Genomic DNA, 22,536 nt, shown 5'->3' on the forward strand with positions numbered 1-22,536 from the left:
ATTCAAAAATTGGTGAAACTGTATTAAAAATTTCTGGGCTATCCCTTAATTTTGATTACAAGACTTTTTGATTACGTAATTAACATAAATGTTGACAGAACATTAAATTTGGAAATTTAATTTTTTTCGATTCAGTTTAAGGAATATGTCATTCTTAATGTAGACTTCCTTAATCTTTTCCCTATTCATATATTACTTTATATACTTGTTGAATCCAATAAACAAAAATGTAGGTATTTAGAGGTCACGCGTTTCATTTCTGTTGAAAGATTTGGAAATTTTGATAAAGAAAAACTTTTGAGATTTATAGATGATAGATATAAACTCGAGACCTCTAAATAATTAAATAAAATGACTAGATTATCAAATGTTTACATATAGTCCTGTGATTCCGGTGCGTTGGTCGGTACTCGGTAATCCCAATAAGCACCCACTATCACTACCTGGTCACATGCTAATTCAGTATTTCCAGTAATTAAACTTTATTTATACAACCGTCTAACACAAAATAACTCAAAAGAAAACAAATATTTTCCCATTTCTTTATTGATTTAAATTACTAAATTTTATGTAACACAGCACGTCGAAAGGAAATAAAAAACGTGCTGATTTTTATCAGAATAATATAGTGATGACAAAAAGTCAGCGTGAATCATGTGATACGGTATAAAGACACTGTCCTATGACTAAGTCTACTCTCACCCGGTGACGTAGATCTGCATCAGCCAACGTTTGCTATGACGCACATCCTCACGTAACATCGTTGACGCAAGATGTTCCTTTCTCTCTTTATATATATAACATTAAACCTTCCCATTCATTACTGGCATATTTAAAGCATATTTGAAAAAATGCAAGGAACAATTTCTTGTTCAAGGCACTATCCTATGATCCCCGCAGCGGAATCTATGCGGCCGCTGCCGCTTAGAACACAGGGAAACGGTGAGAGCGTTCGGACGTTGGTGGAGGAGAACGCGGTTATGGTAATTGGACGGAAAGGATGTTGTATGTGCCTCGTTGTGAAGAGGCTGCTCTTTGGACTTGGAGTAAATCCGGCGGTTCTTGAGATCGATGAGAAGAGGGAAGTGGAAGTTATGAGTGAACTAGAGAAGATTGGCGTCAAAGGCGGCAGAGAAACGGTGATGTTACCGGCGGTTTATATAGGAGGGATGTTGTTTGGAGGGTTAGATAGGGTTATGGCAACTCATATCTCCGGTGAGTTGGTTCCAATTCTTAAGGAGGTCGGAGCTTTGTGGCTGTGAATATATCAAATGAAATCTTAAACTTATGTTAATCTTGATTCGGTAAATAATTAATTCATTTTTACGTTTTATTAACGAATTAATGTTTTTCCTTTACATAATCTGGATAAAAAACAAAGAATGGTTCTAGAGTTGAGAAAGTTACAAGAATATGTATTCATTAAATTATACAAAAACGTCAGTAATATTTCTCCGTTGCGACTTGGGCTAGTTTACAAAAAAATAGTGACAGTGTCATATATATGCTGTAATAAGCTCTACGTGTAATATATAGTCCAATTGACAACACAACATATAATAATTATATATATAATCATTAATAAACAAAACATATGACGTGCCATTTTGAATTTTCTTTTTTTTTTTTTTTGTGCAACTGCCATTTTGAATTTTCAAAACAAGAAATAAATGTGCTTATGGGATGGAATATTATGAGCTGTGTCCTTTTTTTTTTTTAACACAAACTTACTTTCATTCATAATCAAACTTTCTCACTACAATAACAAGAGGGAATTATACATCCTCTTTGGTCATAAGCATAACATACAACACATAAATAGTCTAAGAAAGATAAGTCTTCAACTGAAGATGACAGCGAATTCGAAACGAAGCTTGAATGCGTCGAGTGAGCCTTCACGACAAAGTCGGACAGCTGGAGAATAGTCACATAATGTGACGTTGAGGTCCAGACCTCATCTACGAGAACTACCGAAGTAGTCTCGGTTGCATCTTCAAATCTCGTGGAGATCGCTACGCAAGATGACAAACCGATGAGGGAACTGAAGCAAACACTCAGCAACGACAACAAAACCGAGGAGGAGGAACGAAGGATAACCAATCCCGGTGAACCCACCGGCAAAATTTTCCCAAAGGATAAATATGATCGTGTAATACGAGAAACATAGATCCTGTTGAAATCACAGGAACTCCAACTGACCCCACCACTAGCTAATCTTAATCGTTGGATAACTCTTTCTTCTACATATCTGGGACTTTTCCAATATCTTGGGCTGATAGGTTCAAAAACGCATATGGGCCAGGCCCAAACATAATCAGTTGTTACCTCAGGAGACGCTGTCATTCTGGCACGGGGTACGAAGGATACAAAATCGCCGGCAAAGCTCCGACGAAGAGGACATGAAGCACCGTCGATGATTAACGGAGGGGAGGAGAGCATCACTTTTCGGTATGAAGGAAGTGGAATGATACCGAAGTAACTCGGAACTGAACTGGTGATGCTTCGAGATCTGCCGTCAGTCTGATGAAGAGGAGCAACCCGCAGTGGTTTGTGGGACTCAAGCCTCCCCGGAGACGAGGAGGTTGAAATCGCAGCTTGGACTTGACGGCAAACAGAGAGAGGTACGACGGGGTTTGAACCCGAAGACCAGAGCTTAGCGACGGTGAGAGAACCCTCTCGACTCATCGCTAAGAGAAGGACCTGTCGGAAGGAAAGGACCACCGAAAGAAGCGTAACGAAGAGTCCTCTTCTCCGTCGTAACATTTGTCGGGATCGCCTTCCCCCAAACATCCAAGTGACACGAGTGAATAAACAAAAAACAGAGCAGGAAATCAAGAACGCTATAGTGAAGGAGAAGAGCAGCGTCGTCGATAAGGCCCAGCGCCGGCGAGAAACGCCGTTGCCGGCGCCGAGGGGCATGGATCTCGTTTGTGCCTCGAGCCCCGTGCCTGAGAGAGTCTAGGGTTATAAGCCCCTTATTGTTTTGTGAAACACTTTTTTTTCTTCTTTGGACTTTCTTTAGGTTTGTTTTTCGTATTATGAGCTGTGTCCACCATTTTTTTAAAGTAATAATATCAACTCCAAACCGAGAATAAGGATTACATTACAAGCCGACTCGAACAAAATAACTCAATTATAACATCTTCGAACTATCTCCGCTTGATCCATCACCTCGACGTGTTCCAGTAGTCCATTACCAAAATCTCGAGTAGTCAATAACCGTTCTCAACCATTAGCCGGAATCATGAGAAGGTGAAATTCACCTTGTTTTCTCGGATGCTGGGACTTCCCATACCACCTCTATAGTAGTTGGTCTCCGATAAACTTATCACGCTTGTAATCTTCACCATCAATTTAGAACTTCTGGACCATGGAATTTTTTTTGGGGAGATTCACCTGAGAGAACGCCGAGAACGTGACCTATAGAACAATCACCACCATCGTCTAGGAGAGCAAAAATGGGTTCATCACTAAGCTCGGACTAGAGTAGTCTCCAAAACCTGCACAGAAAATCCAATGATGCTCAAGTGAACACCGTAGGCACTAAGATGTGTGAGTTAGCCAAATGTTGACACAAGCACTCCAGAGTAAACACCTAAACCGCCATACATAAGCCACTTAACAAGCACCGAGAAGTAGTATTATGTGGCTAGAGAGGCCTCTTTCTACTGACAACAAAGAGGATAATGCTTCGAGACAGGAGATATCCCTGAAAAAGAAGATTGCCGTCTACAACCTGGGAAATTAGTGCGAAAACAAAGCAGGAGAAAATCTCAGTGTTGAGGTTTTACGAGACAGCCGCCTTGGAGCCATGGACGACATCTTTCAAACTGATTTCTTAGCGTCAAACGTCTGAAACAGAGACGGAGCACCATCACCGCCTGCATACTATGCTTCAACACACGTCTGTAAGGGAACCTCTGAAACTCACTCGACTTCAAAGACTAATCACCCATTACTCCAGGACGCCGAAGAGTAACAACATGACCACTGATGAAGCCAAACGCCACCACCACCAGAGTCATGCTGACTGCAAATAAGATGCATCAAACCGATTATTCCCTGCTCAGGGCGAGAAATCAGATAGTAGCTCTGACGACAAGACCATATCTGTTTTTGAAACTTTAAAAAGCTGAATCCAACTACCATAGCCTTCCAACTACCCTAGCCTTCCACTACAGATTCGAGTTGAACCGGTTCGATCCCTTCCAAAACAAGAGAAGCAGTGTCGTGGTTAATTATAAGGCTCAAGACGAATTGCATATAATATGTTAAGCAAAAAGAAATGCTGAGAACTGAATTCAATATACTTTGTAAAACCTACCTTAGTTAAAAGTATATAATTATAAACCACAAAACTTAATTCAATTTCTTTTTACATTTTGTATTCTCTAATTGTTTTGTGTTAGAGATCATATATTTTCTTTTTAAAAGCCTTACTTCAAAGAAAAAAAAAAGTTAAAACAAAAGTTAACCTTTAGACTTCTGAGAGTAATTTTACTCACTTAACTATTATCCCAACCAGATATTCACATTTGTTTTTGCTGAAATCAATTTCAAAATTAGAAACCTTTGAATAATTATTCCCCTGTTTTATCAAAATTATCATTTTGACATTGTCACACATATTTAAAGTAAGAGAAATTTTCTAAAATAGTCATTTTTAAGTTTTTATCAAAAAAATAGTCATAAATGAAGAAAATTGCCAAAATAAATTTTATTAAAAGGGCAAAATATATTTATACCTTAAGGTTAACATTAGTTAACATTAGTTAAAATAGGGTTTACAGTTAAGATGCTGAAAGTTGAAGATATGGTTTCAAATTTAAAAAAAATAAAAAGCTATTTTGGCCATTTAATAGAATTGTCTTAAAAGTAATATAAATGCATTTATGTTTAATATTAATTATATCTATTTAACTAATAATATTTGAGATAAATAAATTATTTTAAAATTAATACATTTTGAAATTATTATTAAGTTAAAATAAATATAAAGATGATAACTTTTAAGAAACAAAGAGATAAATTATTTAGGATCTGGGAGACTGGGACAAAGGCTTTCTTTTTGACAACACCTTAAGGAAAGGCAATGCACGGCCCTGACGAGGAGAAAAAGGATGAACGAGAGTGAGATATCTAACAGGCTTTTTCATTGTGATTCTTGAGTGACTTGAATCTAAGGAAAACACGTTATGGGTATAAGGGTATTTGTTAATTTCGACAAGGAACAACAAAATAAAAATGTATAAATATTTTAGACCAAATCTCCAAAATAACACATTTCTAAGTTTATATCACAAAAATAGCTCTCAAAAACTAAAATGACCAAAATAACATTTTATCTTTTGAAAAATTTAATTTTTATTTATTTTTCAAAATTTGAAATTTTATCCCAAAACCCCAATCTCCAACTCTAAACCCTAAATCCTAAACCCTAAACCCTAAATCTTAAACCCCACCCCTTAACTATAAACCTTAAACCTTAAACCCCACCCTAAACTCTAAATCCTAAACCCTAAACCCTAAACCCTAAATCCTAAACTCGACTCTTTAACTCTAAACCCTAATGTCTAAATTAATTTACTATTGAAGTATAAGTGTATATTTATATCTTTTCATAAAACATTAAATGATATTTTGATCATTTTAGTTCTATCCTGGTCATTTTATCGATCTCTTATTCTTTGCTTGAACAATAGTGACGCTGTGAAATCTTTTGTATTCCTCTTAGTAGCATGAGAATCATAATTGATTAGCAAACTAACCACATTTATTTTTTAAATATTATCTTACCACGTTTCACTCTTTATAGACACGAAAACAATAAAGAATGTCAAAAAGAGAGGCCCGTAATTAAGTCACGAAAAGTAGAACTAGGCCCAAGTATAGTAATAGCCTTTGTTGTTCACACTAGGAGAGCAAAATGTGTAGACAAAGATGTATTCTTCTTCTTCTTCGTTTGCACTTATCATATGCGACTCTGTCTTTGCTCTTCACTTCAGTTTCTAATTTCTCTTTTGCAGGATTAAGTAAAAGACGAAACTTCAACACCTTCTTTTGGTAAAACTTTAGCTTTGAGTTATTGTAGGGTTTTCTAAGAAACGGTGAATGATGTACTTGTTTAATGCTTGAAATGAACGATCACTATATTTCAACACCTTGTGCATCATAATTTTTTTACCATAAAAGCATATCAGTGTTGAATCCTAAATCCGGTAATGGGGTTTAGAAGACGATTATCAGAAGTTAAATGTGATTAGAAAGAAGCCAAATGTTTCGTTTATTGAAGTGTAAGCAAAAGACCGAAAAGAGATAAGAACTAAACTCAAAGCTATTTCTCTCTCTAATCTCTCTCTAAATTCCGCTTTGTGTGCTCCCTCCCTTCCTTAGTCATGAGCCTTCCTCTTCATACACATTGCGAGGGAAAGAGTTGTTGGTTCGTCATCATTATTTTCTGACTCACCACAGTGCTCGGCGGCGTTGTTAATGTTTAGGTTCGGCGCCGTAATAGGTGTTTTCTCCTATCCTTGCTTCCCGGGTTCGATGGCGTGTCAGGTCGCTCTGACGGGCAGGTGAGCTGGTTTGTCTCGAGGCAGATTGGCACGTGATGGCCACGCTTTCTTCTTGGGCTTTGCTCCCATGCTTGGGCCTTTACTTCCAAAACCGGGCCGAGTGAACTCCTGGGCCATGACGCCAGACGGGCCCATATCCAACAATCAGGATTCAGGGCCGCACAACCACCATTGAGTCACATGCTGATGCTGCTGTCGTTGGACATCTTGTTTCCATGAGTTATCGGTGGCTTTACACTTTATCATCTTCATCTTTTAGCTAGGTTCCATGATTTTTTTTTTCATTTATGTGAATAATCTTTCTCGTGTTGCCAGCAAACAAAAAAGATTTCATAAACACCTTCCCACCGATACTTTATAAAATGTACTCACAACTTCGAAGCTATTTTTTACATTTATAATTTACAAATCAATGTCTGCTGATATAAATACCATACCAAATTGTTTGCTTCAGACTCAAGTCACCCAAGAGTCACAATGAATAACAATAAGACAGCAATCCCATTCTTATTCATCTCTTTGTTCCTTCTAGTCTCGGCTGCTGCGGTAACAACCGGGGCAGAAGTAAAACACGTCAAAGACACAAACGGAAACCCAATTCAGAGACAGACCCAATACTTCATCCAACCAGCTTCAGGCAAGAAAGAAGGCGGTCTTGTCCCAACAAGCATTGACTTAGCCCATTCGTGTCAACTAGGTGTTGTCCAAACAGTCCTTCCATTTCAACCAGGCATACCTATTACTTTCTCTACTCCATTCTTCGACATAGGCAATGATATATGGATAAACACGAACCTAACAATCGCTTTTGAGTCACTGATCTGGCCATGCCCTTCCTCAAAGATATGGAAAGTTGAATCCTCGTCGTCGTGTACCAACAAGCGTTATGTAACGACTGGTGGTAGCTCTAGCAGGAAAGATAGCTTTTTTAGGATTCAGAAATATGGAAACGAACAAAATACTTACAAGCTCGTTCATTACCAGAGTTACTCGGCTATAAACGGTATTAAGAGTGTTGGTACCACCACCAGCTTTTACGGTGACCCCATACTTGTTCTTAACGATGATGATGACGATAACAATGCCTTTCCAGTTAAGTTCCGTAAGGTTGAGACATCCACGGATAATTTATTTCAGAATTTTAGTCTAAGAATGCTTCTGAGACTAATGTTTAGTAAGTTGTATTATGGAAAATAATGGGTGGAAACAGCATATCAACCAACTAAATGTAATGAAAAGTTATATATGTATTTGTCATTTATGAAGTGTCCTTTTCTTAGAAACCAAACTCAAGCAAAGCATACGCCAAATCTGCGCATAACCTCTTCTTATTCCAGATATCTCAATCTTTGATTGCTCGATCATACTTAATAAGGAATTTATCAGTTAACACAAGTACAATCTCTATGCGTTGATTAATCTTTCGGTGAAAAAGCTATAGAAACGCGTTTTTAGGCTAATAAATTGAAGAAATGAAGCAATTCCTAACCGGGCTTTTTAATCGAGTTCCTCCTATAACTTTAGATGGAGAAATAATGCTTGCTTATGAAGTTATTCCTATGTTTTGATTATTCCTGCAAGTTCATATTTGCTTATCACGCAAGTTAACCACCAAGGCAAGCTATTTTGGGCTTAGTTACAAAAAAAAGAAAGAGCTCTTTTGGGCAAAATAGGTTTAAGCAGTTTAAATTTAGGTGAGCTTCAACGAACACTGCATCATTTATATATGTATCAGAGCCCCCCCAGTTTTTTTTTCTTCAAACATTCCAGCTCAGGTCTAGTTAGCGTCCAAAACAAGACATTCTGATCTTGACTTATTTTATCATGAACAGCACCCCCAAATTTATTTAGTAACTTTATATTACTTAAATTTTAAAAGGATTTCATAAAATACTTTGAAAAAAATTTTAAAAGGATTTCATAAAATACTTTCAAAACTATTTTCAATACTGTAATAGCTCTTCTTGCGAAATAGGAAATTTCATTTTATTATTATCTTAATTTTGTTTCAATAATATGAAAAGAAGATCTATTACAGTATTTTCAACAGAATCTATTCAGGCAAAACAAAAATATAAGAACAAGGATCATTAGTAATATGTCTTGAGGTTAAAGTTACTTCCCCAATTAAATCCCAAAAAAGAAGTTAAACCTAAGATCTCACCAACACTTTAAGATTAACTTACTAAGATAGATACCCAACACCTACACACAACGAGTATTTACTCGCTCACTCACATCATTCTTTTCCCCATCTTCACTCCACAAAGTACCTGCATTTGTATATTATTTGTTTCATATCTTCTTCATAAAACTTTCTTTACCTTTACTTGCGTCACAAGTAAAACTAAGAAATGAACATGCCACATCTCCTTCACGAATCACCTGCGTGTTCTCTTCATTTTTTCCTTCATGCTCATACCCAAAACTGGCATGATTTTCATAACTAAATCGGTTTAGGTTTACCCGACTCTTCGGTTTAGGTTCGGTCGAACCACCGCATTGCCTAGGTTGTGTTTGGTAAAAGACTTTAGAAAGAACTGGTTCACCGTCTTTTTCATCCTCGCTGTGGCCTAAGTGATACTGATGTATCACCCAATTGGTCTTCTCGGGCTTCTTCTGGCGACCATAGTTCGTGTAGAGCACTAGGATTTTCTTGAAACCGGCTACTCCTGCTTGGGACAAAATGGGTCGGGTCTTGCCCGTTTTGTGCCACCGTGTCTCGTGGCCTTCCTCATCTGTGCGCACTTTTCTACGTTTTCGTGTTCCGGTAGTGTAAGCCTTAGATGGCCGGTGGAAGAAGTGCCGTACTTGACCGTCTTTGCTTACTCCTGTTGACATAACTTAAGCATATGATTTGTCACCAATCATTTTGGACTTGATTCTAATCTTTATAATCTTACACAAAAAAAGTAGAGAAAATCTATCTGTCACAAATTTACTAGATTTGATTATTTGTTTTTATAGATAAACTAATAAGTTTCTGTATTAGTACCACCAAAAAATAATACAATCATTATCTCAGAAGATTACAGTTTCTACAATTTTCTCCTTAAGAAATTAAAACCCTAATACAAATTGGTAAACCCAAAAGTATTTTTGTAAATCCATATGAAGCAAGTGTTAGCTTGAAAAAAAAGAAATTCAGATAAAATTTAGTGAGAATTGTCAATTTCGATAAAATCTTTATTTAATTTAGTAACACAAAGAGAAGGGTTTACCAGGAAGTTTCTCAGGATGCGTATAACAAATTCCATTCTCTCCTTCAAGCGTAGGTATAAATTCATCGATCAACGGATGAAGATTTCTTTTATCGGATGAGACCTTCGCCTCCAAATGCATAAGGATCTCTTTATCCGACGGGTCGAACTTGACTCCTGCCGGTAAGCTTGGTAAATCTTTGATGCTGCCAACCTTATATCAAATTTCATTTAAATCACATTAACAGTTATGTAAAAATATGAATTAAACGATGTATACTAAATATATTAATGATGATAAGTATAAATTATGTAGGTGAATCAAGTCTTGAAATATATAACCTGTTCGTCTTGTTGATGGATCTTTTGTCCACAAGAAGAACAAGTCATGACGATGGGAGCTTCAATGATAATCTTGGAATCTGGAGCGCTCGTGACACATGAATGGGATTGGTTTTTGAGTTGAATTGATGGATGATCAATGTTGGATGCTCTGTCAAGATTGGGATCGTAGTTATCATCTGAATCATCACACCAACTCATCTTTCTTCTATTACTGATATCTCCCTCTACAATAACCTACCAATATCTAAATCTAATTACAGTCAGAACCAGCAGAACTATCAAAAGATGAACCGAGAGAACGAGAGAGAAAGAGAGCTAAAGATGATGAGGTGATATAGAAAGAAGGGCAAGTGATTGTTAAGTTTTAAGAACGAACAAAAACTTAACTATATAAAATTATATAAATTAAATTAGAATGGTTTTAAAATAATATTTGAGGGGTTGCTTGGACGTCACGTTAATTATTGGTGTATGTAAATACATTTGTGACATAATTACTGAATGATGTTTTCTAAATTTTGATTATGACTATTCTTGATCATTTTTTTTTCCTTTTCTGGTTTCTAGTTCCACAGCTCAACTTAGTAGTCAGATTCATGTAAACATAATTAAAAATCGCACCCAACTATAAGTAGGAAAAAAAACCCATGTACAAGAAAATATTAATTTCAATCAGGATATTGCAGTTTGTATATGACTAAAAGAGTATTATCTTCACAAACAAGAAAGGTGACGAGATGGAGTGTCGTTATTGAAACTTTTTTTCTTTTTCTAATAATTCTGTATTCACAAAGATATTTATAATGGAAAATTTGCCCCTATAACCATACAAAAAACACAAATACATTATCTAACCAAAAACACACTCTTTCTTCTCATTTCTCTTCCTATCTCTCTCTAACTTCTCACTACATACCTCTCTTTTTTGGTTATTTGGCAAATAAGCCCTATAATGATCCTCCAACATTTATAGAATAATATATAGTTTAAAGAAAATGTTGGATCCTAGACTATACATAATTCTCTTTTTGAAGAAATGACTATAGTATATGACTTATATATATATTATATGTGTTGTACCTACTTGTTGTAGCACAAATAAGACCATATCTTCAAGCACAGAACAAACTCTCGTGTTTAGCAAGTTACCTATACCCAAAATTCTCATTTATTTGCTCCTTGACAGCAGATTCCTCACCAAAAGTTATATAAATATATTATATTCATTCTTGTTGTATGAATTTCTTACTTCAAATAAAATTGTAACAAGATCTATAAATCTTTCGAATAGTGTGTATATATATATATATATATATTTTTTTTTTTGTGTATATATATATGATGCTATATTCATTCTAGTTGTATGAATTTCTTACTTAGATAAAATTGTAAGAAGATCTATAAATCTTTCGAATGGTTACATATCATCGATTAAAGATGTTTCACGGAGTAAAATATAGAAAGAAAAAAGTCTGTTCACAATTCTATTTGTTTGTACAAATAGTCGGTCGTACACATGACCGTCGTTGGAGATGCGAAGCTTCGTTCGTAAGAAACTAAACCGAAGAGAACATTAATAAGCTTTCTCAGTAAGCTTTCAAAATTATTATAGGCTTCTCAAATAATGTCTTTTCGTTCAGCGTATAAAGTTATGATTAAGTAATATGTCTACATATATAAAATCCAAAAACCCCAAACTAGCACTACAAATTAAACAACCCATCTTACAATTTTTTTTTTTTTTGATCAAACCAAACTTGCATTTAAATTAGAAGAGTTTACAGTTTACAATTCATTAAAGGAGGATAGAACAAAGCTATAAGAAGCCAAACAAAAGAGACTGGTAAAACATATGATAGAAAGAAGATGCAAATGACAGAAAGAAACCATAAAAATCGCTTGACAACAATTTCATAAATTTCTTGAACAATCACATCTAATGTAACCCCAAAGGTCACAAACACTGCACCAAAAGCAGAGACGTGCATTAGCTGCGAGGAAGATCCTTGCAATACCAGCAACACTTGGACATCCAATTCACTCCATACAAGAGGAAATATTGGGAGATGAGAGTGGTCCAGACAGGAACCAACCGGGAAATCAAAACCCGTTAACACCGTATTCACTGGAAGAAATACACCATTGGGTTTCTCTTCTAACTGCCACCAAAAAGAGAAAGACAACAACACAACACCAAAAGCCAGACTGAATACAATGAGAGAACTGCATACAACAGTAAGGGATCGCACTGAGACGATATAAAAGCCACTCAACGGCACAAGGTTAGAGCCGAAGGAAACAAAGTCCATCAGCACAACATCATTTAAAATCAGTAGCCACAAAACCAGTGTCATCCAATCGACTAGCATACCAACCCATTCAACAGAACAATGGTTAGCAAAGAGTGGAGAACTAAGATGAACCTGGAGGACTGTAACAGGAGGGGAAAAGGGAAGGTCGAGACAAGGTCTAAGAAAAGATCATTCCACACACCAACAAGGACACGACCTGCACAACAGGAGATAAACACACAAAGGTGAAAGCAGTGTCACTAAAGAACACAAGACGGGCACCATCACCACTGAGATTTGTCGCCACCATTGTACAAAGAAGCTTAAACTCCAGGATTTGGGTTAAATCAGGCGCAGAGAATCTGGCGGAGGCTTCAAGGCTTCGAGGAAGAACAAGGAGAAAGACAGAGTCTGGAGGGTCTGGAGGTTCCGGTGGAGCGACGGAGGAGAGAGCTTCAAGCGGAGGATACTCGTACGGAGGCGGATCCGGAGGAGGTCTGATATGCAACGGAGGAGGAGCAGTGACCATCAGGATCATGGAGGAGGAACAAGGTTGTTTCATAGGGAGGATGGAGGAGCGACGAAGTTGGACAGGAAGAGATCCATCCGAAACGGCGCACCTAGGGAAACGGGCCTGAGAGGATTTTGTCCGAAATCAAATTCTTGGCCCCCATCTTACTATTGATACTGCATAAAATATTAAAAGAAAATTTTACTTCTCAAATAGTGTTTTGAATAATGTTTCTTGTCGACTATTAATGATAGAGAGAGATTATGCTTTTTTGTCATCTAGAGTTTATGAATTTAATTTGGTATATAACAATATACTCAAACTCTTATTCCCAAATTGAATTGTATGTTTTGAAAACTAATCAAGTGGCTAGTGTCTCGAACATGGTCCGGGCTGAGCAAATTATTTGTAAATTTTTATTTGATTCGTTATCTGTTTTTATTCAAACAAAAAAAAATCTAAATATCTGTAACTCTACAAAGCAAAACAAATACTAATATGTAATATACGTAAGAAACAAAGCAAACATATATACTAACATTTTTAAAAGCGTATATCCGATCTTATTCGTTAAATGCATATATATACATATATTAAAAAATTATATATACAAGTTATATAATTATTATAATTCATATAAGCTTTACAATATTTTTATTTACTAACTTTATTTTTGTAATAAAATTTTACTATTTTATATTATTTGTAAATTTTTTATTTATTTTTGCGGATCGAATTGGATCCGGAACAACGAATATCTGGATGGCTACGGATCGAATCGGATCGGATAATTGATTATTCAGATGAACGGATCGGATCACGAATACCTCCAAAAACCAAAAACCCGGATATCTGATTCATGCCCATCCCTAGATATAAATATGTCTATTCTGCCTTGGATTCCTGGTGAAAACAAAATTGATGTTATTCGGCCAGTTTAAATTTTGGCTTCAATCCATGTAATTTACATAATAGTAACATAAAAATTGACTATTTAAGTTTCAAAGAAAAAATTAGACTATTTCCAGCATTAGTGGAAAGACATTTCAAACTACGATCTTATATTATATTAGTTAATCTATTTTATACCACTAAATATATTGTTTTTAAGATTTTCTGGATCAGGGACATATAAAATTTTATTTTGAAAACTCACTTTTTGGTACTTTGTTCACATTTGAAAAGCTTTACACGTTTATGTAGAAGTTCTTTGAATTTCTTAGATCATGACGATATTCAAAATATGACCTAAATCAACAAAATAATAAGATAATATTATTTAAAAATCTTAAGTAGATGTGTGGTCCCACTAAAATTATAAATTAATAATTTACATATATATATATATAGTTTATATGAGTACAAAAAATATTGTATTATTTATTTATATCCAAAATAAAATTCATTTCTATTTTTCTTTAACATTTTAATATATTTGATAATATTTAGTAAAATTATATTAAAAATCACATGTAACTTCTACAAAAAAAAAATTCATATACACTAAATAATATAATAAAAACAATATGTACAATAAATAATATAATAAAAATAATATGAATTCCTAAATTTAGTTAACGTATGTACGGTTAAAGCAAATATATTTTTATTTTTAAAAAATTATACTCGAAAATAGAAAAAAAAATAAAAAGAAAAACTTTTGTAAGATAATAATTCTATAAATTAATAAATTATTATAGTTCCAAGATTATTAGTTTATACTCCCTCTGTTTTTTAATATAAGTCGTTTTAGAATTGTGCACATAGATTAAGAAATCATTAATTTTTTATATTTTCTAAATAAAAACATTATTAATTATTTACCTAACCACAAATCAACCAATAATAAAATAGAAGTTATATTATCATTGGTCATATAATGTTAATAAATTTTATATAGAAAACTGAAAACGTCATATAATTTGGAACATAAAAATTCTTCTAAAACGATTTATATAAGAAAATGGAGGGAGTATGATTTTTACCATAGATGCATTGTTCACACTTTGCGCGCATGTCGTAAAACATTCTTTAATACTTTTTCGTGTAGTGTACAATTAAAGAGATTTATTTCAAGAAAGATGGTGAAGAACTCTAAAATAATAGGAATTTAATGAAACAAACCCCTCAAGCTCATCCATATTTAAACCCTCCACTATGTTTATAATTAAATAATTCTTCAACTAAAATATGTTATTAAATTTAACTTCCATCGTTAAAACGTTTGATCCCTCAATGGCCTCCGTCGGAATATAAGAAAGATTTTTTTTTTGATGAAATTTAAAATTTATTAATTTGTCAAAAGAATGTTACGTACATAAGCTCAAGAGACTCTAAAAAATGAACTCTCTGTGGTGTAGTAGAAATAGTGAAAATAATGATATAAGCTAAATGGTGAGCTGAAACCATCTCTGAAGTAGCCCTCTATATTTGTGATCCGGTTTGTACCGCAACGAAACGATCATGTTCCTCATAGCCTTGTCGACCAATCTTCGCATTTGATCGTAGACGTCCATGTCTGGTGATGGCGTCTAGCATTCCTTTCCCTCCACACGTAATAAATCGTACTCTGAAGTAGCATCTTTGCTAGGATGGTGTCCAGTCTCTTCTCTCCCAGTCATAAGAAAGATTTCTTTTTTTGTGACAAAACGACGTTTTTCAAGATTCTCCAAAAAAATAACAAGAAATTTTTTTTTTTGTATTTATATTTTTTTAGTATTTTAGTATTTTTATAATTTCAATTTAAAATTTTTATTGAATATTTTTAATTTTGTATTTATATTTCTATTTTTTTTTTTTAAAGAAATTTTTTTTATCTTTCCGCAATCATCCGCAACCGCAAACGCTAGTTAGAACCAGCTTTTGAATTTATGAAGTTTAGAACGGTCTGAAACGGTTTGGAATGATTTGATCGATTGTTGCAAAACCCTAACAACCGCTACCAACCGCAAAAGCTGCATTTGCGGATGGTAGCGGGAAACCAGTCGGGTATAAAATATTTGAGGGTTTTAATATGGATGGGTTTATAGTCGAGGGTTTGTTTCATTTTTTTTTTGGACAACTGGGTTTGTTTCATTAAATTCCCAAAATAATATACCAAATCGTCTTTGGGTTTTCCTATTTTGATGGGCTTTTCCGAGATATTGTCCATGTATAAGATTTGTCAAAATGTGAAGAAATTAAACATGTGGGTCCAATATGCCCATTTAAAAGCCACATGGCCCAAGGTGTGTGTGTACCGTGTGCCCGTGGGTCATCATACTCAATAACGCATGTGTCTGCCATTATTTCACAGTCCTGACCTTATCCATTGAACTCAAGTCCCTACTATGCTTTCCTCTTGTTCAAAAAGAAAATATTATTCGTTTTTATAAATTAGTAGTATTTAAAATTTCCACGAACTATATTCTCTTTCTTTTCTTACTCGGATTACCTACCAAAATCATTAGCATGAACCGAGAGAAGTTGCTTAGTTTTGGTTTTAAGAATTTGCTTGCTCAGTTGCATCTTAGGCTCTGACCGGTGAATTTTAAAATAGGAATAGGAAAAGAATAAATAAGAACAAAAAAAATGAATATTTTTTTTTTTGTTCTATATCAATTTTGATAAATAATATTTTTCTTCTATAGTTCTCTGAAATTCAAAGAATGACAAGAAACTAAACGCATCAAAAATTCTCCATAAATGGTATAATTTTTAAAGAATGAGTAGAAATTGATTATTCTTTTTAATTTTTTATGTCACCATTTGGACCTTTAATAAAAATTAAAAAAAAAATCACAAAGATAAAAGGGAAGAGTGATGAAAATATTTATAGAAAAAAACAAAAATTATGTAGAATCTCTGTTGCATTTCATTGTGCAACATGTTGAAAAGTAACAAAAAGAAAATGCAAAAGGGAGAGAAAGAAAACAAAAATGAGAAATTATTTAGAAAGCGAAGAGAAAGAGACAGAGGCAAGGCAAAGATGGAGATGAGGTGTCAATGTCCCTACTGAATGGTACTCTCTACCAATGTGGGCTTCAATGCGTACTGGGCCCACTTCTAGTTTCCTCATCCAGCAATGCTAATTTTTAGAATATTTACTTACCTATTTATGTAGCTTAAAATGACCTGCGTTAGTTAATTCTCCACTTAAATAAAATAAACACATGTAATGGTGACTGGTGAGATATCAATGTTCTTGTTTTGTTTTGTACTCAACGTAGAAGTTAGTATAACCTTGTAAGGTCACTATTAAGATCACAATTGCGGTTAGGAAGTTAAGCGTTCCCCAACGACCACCTTTTGATTTAGCTGTCTTAAATACTTTATAAGAGACTGAAAAATAGTTTTTGAACTTCAACTCTTCAAGTCTCCAACGTTAATCTGTTGGTCAAGGGGGTTTGCTACTATTTATATTTTTTGAGAAGAGATTAGTAAACTATACGTTGTTTGTATGTCATTTGTGTGTTTTGTATCTTAAGGTGTTTTTTTAATACTGATTAGTTGACAAAAAATCAATCAGATTTCCAAAAGTATCAGAAGAAGAGACCATTTCGCAGGAAAGTTGATATGAAGTCTAACCTCCTGCAGTTTGCAAAAAAAAAAGAGTCTAATCTCACGTTCCAAATCTTGTTATATCTGATGATACCAGCATATAGGGGTAGGCGTTCGGGTACCCGTTCGGGTATTTTAGATTTTCAGGTATTTCGGTTTAGAGGTATAGAACACGTTTGGATATTTTTGTACTTCGGATATTTTTAGTTCGGGTTCGGTTATTTCAGATCAGGTTCGGATATTTAGATTTTGAAAAAAAAAATTAATTTTTTCATTTTTCAAATTTATTATATTTAAAAATATAACTTTCACTTAACTATTTTTTTTATTTTTAATAGATTGAATGGTTAATAGATTTGGATATAACATTTTGAAACTAAAAAAGACATTAATTTAATTATTGTTTTTAAATTTTGGATGTAACTTTTTGTAAATTCTTATAAAAAGTTTAACATGTATTTTAAGTGAGTAGCAAATCATTTTCTCCGTAATTCTATGTATATCATATGAACTTAAACTATGTGTAGTATTAATATAAATATTTTATATAAAATGAGAGATGTAAACTAGAAATATATGGTTAATTATACATATGTTCGGTTATCTTCGGATATCCATTCGAGGTCATATATTACCCGTTCGGGTTCGGATATCCAATCTCTCCTAATTCAATACCCGTTCGGATATTTTGCTACTTCGGTTAAGATTTTGGTTCGGAATTTTCAGATCGGGTTCGGGTGCGGCTTCGGATATCGGGTAAAGTGCCCACCCATACGAAGATATGTAAAGAAAATAAGTAAAGGAAATAGCACAACATGAAAATGTTAAGAATAAATTTGAAAAAAGTTTGAGAATCCAAGAGCCATGTGAACCTACAGTCACACATACACAAGCCTCCGACTGTTCACTAGAGACGAGAGAGAGCCCACGCTTTAAAGACTGAGGCATGTTCCATTCAAGAACCTAGAATCTGTTTCCCTAAATATGGAAACTATTCAAATGCATGTTAACGCCAGAAGATGGCAGCATTTTCGGTAGAGACGGAAACACACTTCCTGATTTAGAAACCTTTTTATATATATTATAAAAAACTTGCATACTCTTATTCTCTCTTTTACACCAAAACCCTTAAGATAAGGGGGGAGGAGGAGGAGAATCTTGATTCAGTGCCCTAAATTAACATCTTCAAGCACCAAAAATTAAGAGCTTTTGAGCAAAACACACACTTTCCTTTTCATGTCTCAAGCTACACTTCCTTGGTCCGAGGCTTCTTCATTGTAGTAAGGTGTTAACTTCCCATCCTTATCTTCTCTCGTTTTGTTTCGGCTTTCGTCGTCAACACCGCCAATTTCTTGCAACATCTTGACCACACGTCTCATCGAGGGTCGGTTAATAGGCAACGGACTCGTGCAGAGAAGCCCAATGTTGAGGATCTTGCTTATCTCTTCTTTGAAACAAGAGTCTAGCTTCGGGTCTATCACATGCTCCACACCTTTCTGGTCCAACGTCGAGCATACCCATTTAACCAAATCCTTCTCCCCTAGCTCTGGAGAAATGGGTCGTTTCCTAGTCACTATCTCAAGTATCACCACCCCGAAACTGTAGATGTCGCTCTTCTCGTTCACACGAAGCGTGTATGCATATTCTGCAAAGTAGTTTGAAATAAAAGTTAGAGAAACAAACCATAATAACTTTAGAACCACTAAACAAAAAGTGAGAGACATGATTGAGACATGTCTCAATAAGTTAATGAATGCTCATTTAAGTCTCTCAACATGTACTAATTCTACTACTGGTTATAAGTTATTACCAATCAATAACCACATTAAGACTAACCTGGTGCAATGTAACCGCATGAACCAGCGATCACAGACATGGACTTAGGAGCTTTTCCGGTCGAGTCAACGACTTTAGCCACTCCAAAATCAGCAACCCTTGCACCATAATCTCCATCGATCAAAATATTGTTGGACTTAACATCTCTATGCACAATCGGAGGAACACAATCATGGTGAAGATAAGAAAGCCCCTCGGCCGCATCTAAGATAATTTTAAACCTCGTTTCCCATCCCAACGTTCCTCCTTTGCTGCTGTGAAGCAAATCTCCCAAGCTACCATTAGGCATGTACTCATAAACCAATAGCTTGCAATCTCTTGTGGTGCAGCAACACCATAGCTTCACAATGTTCTTATGCCTTATCTTACCCAATGTCTCTACTTCAGCCTCAAAGGCCTCGTCTTTGGGACCAGATCTCTCGCCTTTCTCTAGATCACTGTCTCCTCCTGTCTCTTTAACTGATCCTCCTGTCCATAAACGTTTAACAGCAACGGTTTCTCCATTGGTGAGTACAACCTTGTAGACCTTACCTGAAGATCCAGCTCCAATCACATTGTCTTCATCTAAGCTTTCAAGAATCTCGTTCTCACTGAAACCTAGCTTGTGGAACGACATGACAGTCCACTTAGATCTCTCCACAGCTCTTGCTTTCTTGAAAGTGCTGTACTTGAAGTAGAACCAAACCAAACCCGCAACAAACACCACAGCAGCTAGTACGAAGATCGATCTGAGAAGCCATACATAGCCTTTGCTCTTAGCTTCATCCTTGTACCCACACAATCCTTTTATATCCCCGCACAGCCCAGGGTTCCCTAAGAAGCTGTTCTTGTACATCTCTTTAGCTAAAGAAGGCGGTATGTCACCGGTTAACCGGTTATTCGAAAGATTCAGCTGGTTTAGTTTCAAACCCTGCAACGAAACCGGGATCTCCCCGGAGAAAAGGTTACCAGAGAGATCAAGATAGTTCAAGACTGATAAACTTCCGATCTCGTTAGGGATTGAACCGGAAAACTGGTTACCGGCTAAGTTCAACTCGTTTAGCTTCTTCCATGACTTGATTTTAGGAGATAACTCCCCGGAGAACCGGTTTCCTTGAAGATCAAGAGTACTTAACTCCCCAAGATTCATCAAGCTTTCAGGCAAAAAGCCACTTAGCTTGTTTCCACTTGCCGACAACTGATTAAGGTTGTTCAAAGAACCAATCTCCTCCGGTAACCCTCCGGTGAACTCATTGTTGGTCAGAATCAACAGCGAGAGGTTCGCCGCGCCTCCTATGGTCTTTGCAATCTCGCCGGAGAACGAGTTGTTGATGAGCTCGAGCAAGTAAACGTGAGGCAACCCCCAGAAACCGGTCGGAACTTGACCGGAAAACCGGTTATACGCTAACCGGACACGCGTCAAGCTCCTGCAATCTCCTAGACTCTCCGGTATAGCGCCGGAGAAGGAGTTGTGTATAATCAGCAACTCCTCCAGCTCCCCTTTAGAACAGAGATCCGGCGGCAACTCGCCGGAGAATTCGTTATCGGAAAAGTCTAACCATTTCAGCGGCGAGTTACGACCGAGGTCTCTTGGCAACTCGCCGGAGAGACGGTTTCCGAAGATCCTGAGCTCGTACAAGTTCGGCGACGAAGCTATACTCGCCGGAAGCTCGCCTTCGAGATTGTTCTCGTAAAGATTCAAACTCTCCAACGGCACGCGGCAGAGCTCGTCCGGTATAGAACCGGTTAACTGATTCATTGACGCGTCGAGAAGTCTTAGTGATTTCAAATTCCCGAGCTCCGGCGGAATTGTACCGGTCAACGAGTTGTTGTATAACTCAATCTGAACGACGCTCGTTAACCCGCCTAAGGAGCGAGGGATGGGACCCACCAGGTCGTTGAGCGCGAGGTCCAGATCAACGAGTTTGGTGAGTTGACTCAGCGAGTCAGGGATCTGTCCGATTAAGTTGCACTCTGTGAGCCACATGACTTCGAGATTCGTCAAGTTTCCGAGCTCCGGCGGGATCCGACCCGGAGTAAACGGGTTGTAGGATAAGTTGAGCATCTTGAGGGAGGTGATGTTGCCTAGAAACGGCGGGATGGCTCCGTCTAAGAGGTTGAAGACGAGAGAAAGAACCTCGAGCGTTTCAAACCGGGAGAAACTCGCCGGAATGTCGCCGGAGAAGTTGTTTCCGTTTAGATCAAGCGACGTCAAGAGGGGGAGATCGGCGAGTGTGTGGGGAAGCTCGCCGGTGAGGAGGTTCTGCGAGAGATCGAGAGTCTTGAGAGTCTTGCAAGCTCCGATGTCGAGGGGGAGCGTGGAGTTGATGGAGTTATTGTACAGTGAGAGAGATGACAAGTTGGGGAGACGGCAGATGAGGGAAGGGAAAGGTCCGGCGAGGTTAGCGTCGGAGAGGTCGACGGAAGTGACGGAGGAGAAAGCTCCGCCGCAGGAGACGCCGGACCAGTGACACGGCGAGTCGTCTCGGGGGTTCCAGTTGGAGAGTGAAGAGTTTGGGTCGTCGAGAGAGAGCTTGACTTGCTGAAGAATAGAGCCTTCTTGGTTCAGAGAGAAGACGGCGGGAAAAAACAGGAAGAAATAGAGAAGATACATCCTTAGACGGCCGGTGTGAGCCACGGTGATGAGAGAGAGTTTAAGGAAGAGAGACACTGTAATAAGAAGAGAGTCTAAAAAGATTTGACCGGGAGACCGGTTTAGTTATCGTGTCACTGATTGTGAATGCCAACATCATTGGTTCTAGTATCATTGAGTTTTTTTATTAATTCGATTGCAATTATTAGTAATATCTATGTCTAGTTTTCAGCATATATGATAATTACTGTGTTGTTTATGTTGTAGATGAAGTGTTGGGAAATACTTCTGTTATCATTACTGTCGAGCAGAAGGTCCATATATATATAAGGTATTAGACCGTCATAAGATTATGTTTATTCTAACAACATAAGGATAAGGATAAACACTATGTTACAGATATACATGGAATATATACTAGATAAACACATAGTCTCTGGTTGTCTTTATCATGTCCCGGATTGGGCCTGCAGTACGGGCTGGTCCATGGTCGATCATCATTTGGTTTATAACACTCCCTCTTGATCGACACATCCGGTATATGTTCGTTGCATGCTTAATGTTGCCTCACTAAAACCTCTCGTGAAAAACCCCAAAACCAATGTGGCAAAATGGGAAACCAAAGACAGGAAAAAGAGTACAACACATGAACTCCCCCAGATGAATG

At 36.5% G+C, this 22,536-nt stretch overlaps 4 protein-coding genes across 5 annotated transcripts; 2 read left to right on the forward strand and 2 right to left on the reverse strand.

Moving 5' to 3' along the window:
- Positions 1–828: 828 nt before the first annotated feature.
- Positions 829–1,387, forward strand: LOC106304996 (glutaredoxin-C9-like). Its single transcript, XM_013741375.1, has one exon. It carries the CDS (start codon positions 852–854, stop codon positions 1,260–1,262), a length of 411 nt encoding a protein of 136 aa, XP_013596829.1. The 5' UTR covers positions 829–851; the 3' UTR covers positions 1,263–1,387.
- Positions 1,388–6,997: 5,610 nt separating this feature from the next.
- LOC106304693 (endogenous alpha-amylase/subtilisin inhibitor-like) lies at positions 6,998–7,848 on the forward strand. The gene has a single exon (XM_013741090.1). The coding sequence runs from the start codon at positions 7,053–7,055 to the stop codon at positions 7,770–7,772; it is 720 nt and encodes a 239-aa protein (XP_013596544.1). The 5' UTR covers positions 6,998–7,052; the 3' UTR covers positions 7,773–7,848.
- Positions 7,849–8,599: 751 nt separating this feature from the next.
- On the reverse strand, positions 8,600–10,470 carry LOC106304260 (NAC domain-containing protein 10-like). 2 transcript variants are annotated; one of them, XM_013740670.1, is made up of 3 exons: positions 10,118–10,470; positions 9,797–9,989; positions 8,600–9,418 (listed from the first exon to the last, which is right to left on the reverse strand). In XM_013740670.1, exons 1-3 carry the CDS (start codon positions 10,316–10,318, stop codon positions 8,871–8,873), a joined length of 942 nt encoding a protein of 313 aa, XP_013596124.1. In that variant the 5' UTR covers positions 10,319–10,470; the 3' UTR covers positions 8,600–8,870. The 2 variants fall into 2 exon arrangements, with proteins under 2 accessions (XP_013596124.1, XP_013596125.1); XM_013740671.1 differs by having other exon boundaries at positions 8,601–9,406.
- An 8,047-nt stretch (positions 10,471–18,517) lies between these two features.
- Positions 18,518–22,031, reverse strand: LOC106306383 (receptor-like protein kinase HSL1). Its single transcript, XM_013742983.1, has 2 exons — positions 19,298–22,031; positions 18,518–19,106 (listed from the first exon to the last, which is right to left on the reverse strand). The coding sequence occupies exons 1-2, from the start codon at positions 21,888–21,890 to the stop codon at positions 18,703–18,705; spliced, it is 2,997 nt and encodes a 998-aa protein (XP_013598437.1). The 5' UTR covers positions 21,891–22,031; the 3' UTR covers positions 18,518–18,702.
- Between the last annotated feature and the right edge of the window lie 505 nt (positions 22,032–22,536).

This window comes from Brassica oleracea, chromosome C7 (assembly GCF_000695525.1).
Source record: "Brassica oleracea var. oleracea cultivar TO1000 chromosome C7, BOL, whole genome shotgun sequence".
Taxonomy (NCBI): domain Eukaryota; kingdom Viridiplantae; phylum Streptophyta; class Magnoliopsida; order Brassicales; family Brassicaceae; genus Brassica; species Brassica oleracea.

Bases quoted from the DNA above. Each gene is read 5' to 3' on its own strand.
- LOC106304996 (XM_013741375.1), top strand. From the start codon at position 852: ATGCAAGGAACAATTTCTTGTTCAAGGCACTATCCTATGATCCCCGCA.
- LOC106304693 (XM_013741090.1), top strand. From the start codon at position 7,053: ATGAATAACAATAAGACAGCAATCCCATTCTTATTCATCTCTTTGTTC.
- LOC106304260 (XM_013740670.1), bottom strand. From the start codon at position 10,318: ATGAGTTGGTGTGATGATTCAGATGATAACTACGATCCCAATCTTGAC. The intron at 9,990-10,117 runs GTTATATATTTC...ATTTGATATAAG, and splicing joins TCCATCAACAAGACGAACAG to GTTGGCAGCATCAAAGATTT. The intron at 9,419-9,796 runs GTAAACCCTTCT...CATATGCTTAAG, and splicing joins GCATCCTGAGAAACTTCCTG to TTATGTCAACAGGAGTAAGC.
- LOC106306383 (XM_013742983.1), bottom strand. From the start codon at position 21,890: ATGTATCTTCTCTATTTCTTCCTGTTTTTTCCCGCCGTCTTCTCTCTG. The intron at 19,107-19,297 runs GTTAGTCTTAAT...ACTACTTTGCAG, and splicing joins ATGCGGTTACATTGCACCAG to AATATGCATACACGCTTCGT.